The 9,260-nt window shown below is 40.7% G+C and overlaps 1 protein-coding gene across 1 annotated transcript; it reads right to left on the bottom strand.

Annotated features, from left to right (window-relative positions):
- Positions 1–1,901: 1,901 nt before the first annotated feature.
- Positions 1,902–4,464, bottom strand: LOC132130253 (uncharacterized). The gene is made up of 7 exons (XM_059541953.1): positions 3,971–4,464; positions 3,772–3,848; positions 3,491–3,671; positions 3,116–3,364; positions 2,849–3,020; positions 2,358–2,432; positions 1,902–2,088 (listed from the first exon to the last, which is right to left on the bottom strand). Exons 1-7 carry the CDS (start codon positions 4,134–4,136, stop codon positions 1,902–1,904), a joined length of 1,107 nt encoding a protein of 368 aa, XP_059397936.1. The 5' UTR covers positions 4,137–4,464.
- Between the last annotated feature and the right edge of the window lie 4,796 nt (positions 4,465–9,260).

Raw genomic sequence — 9,260 nt, 5'->3', positions numbered from 1 at the left:
CCTCGATATTGGCATAACTCGTATGCTGAAACCGATGGATGCGAGAAGAAAACGGCCTCTTCCATTCTTTCTCAATTTCTGCATGTAAATCAGGCAAGAATGGAAGGCTCACCTGGACTGGAGGGCTATGGTCAGACAAATAACGCTCGTCGAGACGACCTCGCTGCATCACTTTGCTGGCACGCTTCCATGGCAAGTCCAACTTTGCCGTGGCGCAATCCATAACCTCTAACAGCTCCACATACGCAGGGCAGGAGGATTGAGGAGACTCAGCCTCAGCTTCTTTGCCACCCTCAAACATCTCCTGCTCTTCCTGGGCAGAACCCAGCAGAGCACAAACTTCAGTATCAGAAAGGGTTAATGACAACACATCTTCCTCATGAAGTTCACTCTCTTCGGCCGCCAAAGAGCGCGAAAGGGAAAGTCCCTCTCTAAACTCCTCAGCGAGTTCCATCTGCGATCCCCACGAGCTCATTCTCCTCCGTGCCTCAGCAGCGGCGGGTCCTGAACTGCGGGAATCAGACGGCCGTCCCTCTTTCCTCGAAAAGAGAGACAGACAAGAGCGGAGATGATCGCCCCCCTCAAGGACATCGCGTGCGTGCTCTTCACCCAAACAAGAGACGCAAAGACTGTGTGTGTCATCAGGTGTCAAATAACGCCGACACGGATGTACACACTGTCTAAACGCCTTACTAGTGGATGCCATGATAAACAGAGAAAGATCGCTCTTACCGTGGTCGTTCTCTCAGAATGCATGCTTCAAACAAAACAGTCAATGAATACTAAGAAGATAAATGACGTGCTCTCCGGGCGCTTATTTATAGTCTCGCCGGTAGTGACGTCAGAGGCTGTCGCCGGCCAACGCGTTGGCGTTTTTTCATTGTATGCTTCAGACACGGGTCACGACGAGGTTTTCCCCATAGCGACCCCTTGAGGACGCAGTTCGAAGTTCCCTTGAAAGGGAACCATACCAATTTGAGCCCGAATCGGACCCAGAAAATTTTTATGAAGATGATCGAGCAGAACCTGTTCAAGAACAGCTGTTAAATGACGTTTCAGAATGGTATGATTTTTGTTGTTGTTATCTCATACTTTTTAGATTCGCAGTTATTTAATTGTACTAATTATAAGTTTAATTTTTATTAACAATAATAAGTGTTTGTCTATTTAAAAAAAAAAGTGTATTCAAGAACCTTTTTTATTTAAAAAACAAAATTTATTTTATTAGGTGTACATGTAATAACTGTGCAAAAATGCCAACTGAAGAGGAAAACATCTGCTGCAAAGAAATACAGAAGGTAGTGTAATAAGATAGTACCAAAATTATGCATAATGTGTTAATAGTTCTGTATAATCCTTTTTTCATATTTAAAATACGAACATCGGTTAATTGTACAGTATGTTCTCTTTGTCTTACATTACTGTTTAGGTTGTAAAATGAATGATGGAGGTTCCAGACCTTCCTAAATATATGGTTGAGCATCCACGTTTTGAACCAAACTGCTTAAATCTGTATACTTTACAAAATATCAATAATATTTACAGAGCCGACTATTGACCAGTGAGACGCAGAAATGAAGATTTTATTAAGTTTTATGAAATTATGTTGTTTAAAATAATATAAATAAGACAATAGATACAAAATATATATATATTTACACAAGACATGTTATTCACAGACAAAAACTAATCAAAATATCAATTTTTATCAAACATATTTTCACATCACATATAAATGTTTCCAATATACCACTGGTTTTATACACAATATTGAGATTTTCTATTCCTGCCATAGGCGTTTCCGTTATCTGGCCTATAGCAGCTTTGTCAGCTGGTGCTGGGGCTACCTAGGACGTAGTGTGAGGGTTGTCATGCCCTCATGTGTTGTTAACCGGATCCGCCTAGTTTCCTGATCCAGCGGGACAGTATGTTGGGTTCCGGCCACCCCTTGGGCGTGGCACACGCTGGGCAATCACCTCTTCTTTGGAAGGTTTTTCATACTGTGATGACAGAGTAGGTGGAATGGGGATTGCATGCTGCTCTTCCGCATATGGCTTGGGGTCCTCAAAGACTTTATGTATCAGAAGGCTCATAAGGTCATCGACATAGTCTGTAAAAAACAGAATACTGAGTCACTCTATGGTTTTACATAATTACTGATAAATAATCTACCTTTGTTTTATAATTAACATTTGTGTAATATTTATAAATATTTTTTGTAAGCTTATATTTATTTTATTATAGCTTTTTTTATATTATTGTTAATAAAACATTTTACAACTTACTGTATGTTGGTTCTATTTTCACTGGCTTTGCTGTGCATTCCCCTTTTTTGGACTTTGGAAAAATGAACTTACACAGCCTGTCCTTCAGTTGTTGTTGCCTGCTCACGGTTAGCATTTTCATTATAGTGCATTGCTGCAAGATACAGCCTGTAATCAGTGCGCAATCCATAAAATATGAAAAGATTAGTAGACTGTGTTGTGACAAATAAACAAACAATTCAGAATAAGAGACAAATGTTCAATCAATGATTATAATGGTTTCTTTCTTTCAAGAAAGGCTCACAGTCGCACAGTCAGTCAAGAGAATGTGAGAGTGCTCTCCAAGATGGGAGGCTTTCTACCTCTTTATATCTCTTTATATCTTTATATCACATAGATAACATAGGGCCACAGGCAAGGCTCCTAACCTATTGAACCTTTTTCTGCCTTATTAGGAAAGAAGATTATTTATTATAGGGATAAGATCATTAATATTAATAAAATAATGAATGAAAAAAAAAATTCCATAACAACTGTTAGAAACAATGTTTTTAAATATTACTGAATATGTCAAAGATTATTACCTGCACAACATTCCTATGAAAGGGAAAATCACGTTCTTTGGGGCAAAACGCAAAATCAGACTGTGGAATGCCTCCAGTGATGACGTCTGAAAGTTGTGGCTGAGCTTTTCTATATCCTTGAGAACTCTCTTGTTGTATAATAGCTTTTCCACTTTATGGAGCGCTACTGATCCTGTAACCAAACAGATAAAATAATATGACGAAAATCTCAAAATATTACCAGTTTACTGTCATATTATTGTCATTTGTCTCTCTATACAGTCATACCTGGCTGGAACCATTTTTTTGGATCCCTGGAAACTTTGTCTGGGTGTTCACAGACAGGGAAGAGGTGGTTATCATGAACATGTACATTTTGTATGTGGTTCTGCAGTGAATTCCACTTTGCCACCTTTTCTGGCCCAGACTCAGAGGAAATCGCACTCCAGTAAACATGGTTTTTGATGCTGTGCAACCATTTTTTCAGCACCTCGCAGTCCTTCATTTTTGAAAGTTTGTCAAGATTCTTAGATAAACCTGTACAAAGTAAAAGCTTGGTTGTACAATCATTATTTCAAGATAATCAAATTTACATGTTAGGTTGAACAATTCATTGAATAAGAATCAACTTTGTGTTTGATTAATAATACAAAGATAAATTACCTTTCTCAAAGTGCCACACGTCATAGAACTGAGTGATATTGCGGTCCCTCAGGTACTTCTGAATCTGCGGATGGCGATCGGTGACGATGTAGTCAACAGCTAAACCATTAGACTCCAGCTTATCGAGACAACGCTTCAATCCCTCATTTTCCATATGATAACTGCCACCAACCTCGTTGCTCTGTTGTTGGGTACACAACATTTCAAATGTATAAACAGAGTAGAGTATAAACAATAACAGATTAAAGAAAGTGTAACAATTTTTTTTTTGAATTACTAACCTGAACTAGTCGAAGATCCAGAATTTTGTTGGTTTCCATGTGCATAACGGTGTAGCTGCCAAATTTTGCTGAGTGTCCTATTGTAAACATCATAATCATATATAGAACATTACTGAGAACATCAGTATCATAATATTTTAGGAAAACTCAAAGACTATAAAATAAACGGCTTGATTTTTTTTATATACCTTAAACGTACCTGGCGTGTCAGCACGCATATCTCCAGCCACAGCAACATTGCCTCCCTCTTGCAGCTCTCTTATAAGATTCAGTTGATCTTGGTTCCACTTGTGTATTATGGTAGGCTCAATGAAATTCCTGGCATGAATCCTAAAAGTTAAAAAATGCATCATCTGGAGCTTCATGGCCTTGAAAATCTATTAACATAGAAATCAAATAACATTGATACAGTACATACATACTGAAACAACACAGTATTTGTTGTGTGAATTTTATTGTAATTGTAATACCTTCTCTAATTGTTTAAAAGATCCACCAGTAAAATATGTTGCAGCAGACAATAGCAGGTTTCCAAGTGGGGTACTCCCTACAATGGGCTGGCTCTGCCACCGTCTGTGGTAGTTACACTTTTCACAAAGCTGGGTGAATGCAACAAAAGTCCCCCTTCGTCTGCTCTGGACAACACACTTTGTCTTACAAATTGGACAGGACACAGACAACTCTCGAAGACAGCTTTCAAAAACAATGTATTTGCTGCTCCGGGTGTGTGTTCACAGTGTGTGTTCACTGCTCTGTGTGTATGCACTTTGGATGGGTTAAATGCAGAGCACAAATTCTGAGTATGGGTCACCATACTTGGCTGGATGTCACGTCACTTTCGTCACTTATTTGTTATCGCTGTGGTCGGGCTGTGGATCTATCCTAAGACAATATAAAAAGAATAAATATTAGGAAGTTGCTTTCATGTTATATATATTTTTTAAACACAAATGTATTGGTAAAAATGTGTGTAAATATGTATTTATATCTTACGCCAATTCTGATTCTTCAGTGACAACAGAATCTGGGTTATATGTGGAATCATTGGGTTCGACATTTAATTCTGATTCTTCTTCCTCATCTAACACCAGACGAGGTCTCTTACTGGGCCTGAAGACTGAGCCCCTTACTGGTGTTGAAGACAGCTGCACATCAGGAAGCATGTCAGTTGTTTGGGTGCCCACATCATGACCATAATATGTTGCCTCAATGCCTACAAGTACAAAAAAAAAAAAAGTAAAAAAAAAAATACAATTACTCAAAACCATCTGTCATGCTATTACAATTTTTTTTACAGTGAGAAACATAAGCCACTTTCTAATACACATAAGTTTCAGTAACCGGCTAGCGTGTGGCTACAGTTTCAGTCTCTATAGGGTCTGACTGACATCCAACTTCATGAAGTGTAGATGTAGTGGGGAGCTCTTGGGAACTCGAACCCTGCTGAGATGTTGTCTGTAAGAAATAATGACAATATGTAATCAATGATCAAATTACAGCTTAAAACATACATTTGACATGTAAAATAGTAGGAAAAAATTAATTACTGGATAATCATTAGACCACAAAAAATAAGCTTCATAAGCAGGAATTTCATATAATTGTTCTAACAAATTATATTACAGTCGTCAAAGGGATTTTTTTTTTTATTAAAGAGTGCAGATCTATAGTAATCGGTACTGAATGGAATCGTTACTTTTGTATTTTTAGAACGATTATAGCCAAATATCTATCGCTATAACTATTAACCCAAAACGAACACTAAACATTGGCTTTACTATAGTAGCCAAATCAAACACAGAACCATGTTTAGCATGCCAGCAGATAAACAAACACGTAGATAAACAATACATAAATGCTCTAATCAAAGAATAATATACACTAATTCCAAGTTCGCTGTTGAGATTAAGAAAAATTGTTTGTAACGTTAGGTGTTTGTCGGATAACGTTAAGTATGAATGAGCATTTAACAAACTGGTTTGCAGAGCCAAACAGTGTTGTTATTTGTTCACTTCCTTGCTACAACGTACAATTAGCAATACAAACTATTACAGTAAAACACATCGACGAAAAATAAGTCATACTTACAGGTTGTGGCCCGTAAACAGCTTGTTTTTAAAGTTGGAACTGCTCCATCTTTCAGGACAAGCCATTGGGCGAATCCTGCATTGAACTCGTGAAGATTGTGAAGCTTTCCTCCGTAAAATGTGCTGCACAGAGAGAGAGATATTTGTCGCGGCAACGACATGACACTCCAGCCTACATGGTCGTGGCCAAAAGTTTTGAGAATTACATAAATATTGGAAATTGGACTGCTTAAGTTTTTATAATAGCAATTTGCATATACTCCAGAATGTTATGAAGAGTGATCAGATGAATTGCATAGTCCTTCTTTGCCATGAAAATTAACTTAATCCCAAAAAAACCTTTCCACTGCATTTCATTGCTGTCATTAAAGGACCTGCTGAGATCATTTCAGTAATCATCTTGTTAACTCAGGTGAGAATGTTGACGAGCACAAGGCTGGAGATCATTATGTCAGGCTGATTGGGTTAGAATGGCAGACTTGACATGTTAAAAGGAGGGTGATGCTTGAAATCATTGTTCTTCCATTTTTAACCATGGTGAACTGCAAACGCATGCAGCCATCATTGCGTTGCATAAAAATGGCTCCACAGGCAAGGATATTGTGGCTACTAAGATTGCACCTAAATCAACAATTTTATAGGATCATCAAGAACTTCAAGGAAAGAGGTTCAATTCTTGTAAAGAAGGCTTTAGGGCGTCCAAGAAAGTCCAGCAAGTGCCAGGATCGTCTCCTAAAGAGGATTCAGCTGCGGGATCAGAGTGCCACCAGTGCAGAGCTTGCTCAGGAATGGCAGCAGGCAGGTGTGAGCGCATCTGCACGCACAGTGAGGCGAAGACTTTTGGAAGATGGCCTGGTGCCAAGAAGGGCAGCAAAGAAGCCACTTCTCTCCAAAAAAAACATCGGGGACAGATTGATCTTCTGCAGAAAGTATAGTGGATGGACTGCTGAGGACTGGGGCAAAGTCATATTCTCCGATGAAGCCCCTTTCCGATCGTTTGGGGCATCAGTCGAGCAACAGAGAAGGACAGCAGCTTGTGAGTGTTTTGTGTCGTTTTCTCATTAGACTACTGTGTGATCGTCATTGCTAGGAAAGTTTTTGGTTTAAATTGTGTGTGTCTTACCCTGGTAAATACGTGCTGAAAGTGGCGCTTGATTTTGCGTTTGCCTACCGCGCGACTGCCCAGTTTCGATCTGCTAAATAGTGAGGCGTGGCCAAAGCCAGTGAAAGTACTTAATTAGCTGTTTTGCAACCTAACTTGCCTATCTTCTGTGGTTTCATCCTCACTTCCTGCACTCTCTCAGTTTTCTGCTCTGGACTTGAACAGCGCTACGGACACTTTTTGCTCCACTTTAACATCTTGCTTGGACAACTTTTTCCCACTGTTGTCTAGACCAGCATGCACCGCCCCATCTGCCCCCTGGCTGTCCGAGGTTCTCCGTGAACATCGCTCTAAACTCAGGGCTGCAGAGAGGAAATGGCAGAAATCAAGAAACTCTACCGACCTCATTGTGTATCAGTCTCTCCTCTCTTCCTTCTCTGCAAATGTCTTCATGGCTAAAACATCCTACTACCACAACAAAATTAACAACTGTTGTGACGCTCAGACACTCTTCAAGACTTTCTCTTCTCTTCTTAATCCGCCGCCACCACCTCCTCCATCGACTCTTACAGCGGACGACTTTGCAGCTTTCTTCACAAATAAGACAAGATCCATCAGTGACCAATTCTCCACACCGCAGACTGAGGACAACTTCACAATGACCGACGCACAATCTTTCTCCTCCTTCTCCCCACTCTCAGAGATGGACGTCTCCAAACTTCTCCTGTCCAATCATCCTACTACTTGTCCACTTGATCCACCTCCTTCAAGCGATCTCTTCTTCAGTCATACCTTCGCTTACTCACATTATCAACTCCTCTCTTCACTCTGGAACATTTCCCTCAGCATTCAAGCAGGCTCGGGTAAGCCCACTGCTCAAGAAACCATCTCTAAATCCAGAGCTTCTTGAAAACTACAGACCAGTATCCCTTCTTCCATTCATTGCAAAGACACTTGAGCGAGCTGTGTTCAACCAGCTTTCTATGTTCCTTGTACAGAACAACCTCCTGGACAGCAACCAATCTGGCTTCAAAAGTAGCCACTCAACTGAGACTGCTCTGCTCTCGGTTACTGAAGCCCTGCGACTAGCAAGAGCAGCTTCAAAATCCTCAGTACTCATCTTACTAGACCTGTCTGCTACTTTTGACACCGTTAATCACCAGATTCTCCTGTCCACCCTCAGAAAGATGGGCATCTCTGGAACTGCACTCCTGTGGGTTAAGTCCTACCTCTCTGACAGATCCTTCAGGGTGTCTTGGAGGGGTGATGTTTCAAAGTCACACCACCTTGCTACTGGGGTTCCTCAAGGCTCAGTACTTGGACCACTTCTCTTCTCCATCTACATGACATCATTAGGATCTGTCATTCAGAAGCATGGCTTTTCTTATCACTGCTACGCTGATGACACCCAACTCTACTTCTCATTCCAGCCAGATAACCCGATGGTAGCTGCTCGCATTTCAGCCTGTCTGAGAGACATTTCTAGCTGGATGAATGACCATCACCTTCAGCTTAACCTTACGAAGACAGAACTCCTGGTGATTCCAGCAAACCCAGTGCTTCATCACAACTTCTCTATACAGCTGGGCTCGTCAACCATTACTCCTTCTAGGACAGCCAGAAACCTAGGAGTTGTGATGGATCATCAGTTAAGCTTCACAGACCACATTGCTACAACGACCCGGTCCTGCAGGTTTGCCTTATACAACATTAGGAAGATTAGACCCTTCCTGTCAGAGCAAGTAACCCAACTTCTTGTCCAAGCTCTTGTTCTCTCCAGACTGGACTATTGTAATGCTCTCCTGGCGGGCCTTGCTGCATGTACTGTCAAGCCTCTGCAGTTGATCCAAAATGCAGCAGCGAGGGTTGTCTTCAAAGAGCCGAAAAAAGCTCACGTTACTCCTCTCCTCATCAGGTTACACTGGCTACCAGTAGCCGCTCGCATCAAATTCAAGGTACTGATGCTTGCCTACAAGACGACCACTGGCACGGCACCAACTTACCTAAACTCACTGGTTAAATCTTATGTGCCCTCCAGAAGTTTGCGCTCTGCAAGTGAACGACGCCTTGTGGTGCCATCCCAAAGAAGTTCAAAATCACTCTCACGGACCTTTTCCTGGACTGTGCCCAGCTGGTGGAATGACCTCCCAATCTCAATTCGTACAGCTGAGTCTTTACTCATTTTCAAGAAACATCTAAATACTCATCTTTTTCGCCTGCACTTAACCAACTAACACTAGCACTTTTCCTTTTCTTGTCTTTTCATTTATTTAAAAAAAAAAACCTGGCTATGTGTTCTA

This window comes from Carassius carassius, chromosome 47, assembly GCF_963082965.1.
Source record: "Carassius carassius chromosome 47, fCarCar2.1, whole genome shotgun sequence".
NCBI lineage: Eukaryota > Metazoa > Chordata > Actinopteri > Cypriniformes > Cyprinidae > Carassius > Carassius carassius.
The sequence above is the reverse complement of the archived record's forward strand: the minus strand, read 5'-3'. Positions and strand labels throughout refer to the sequence as shown.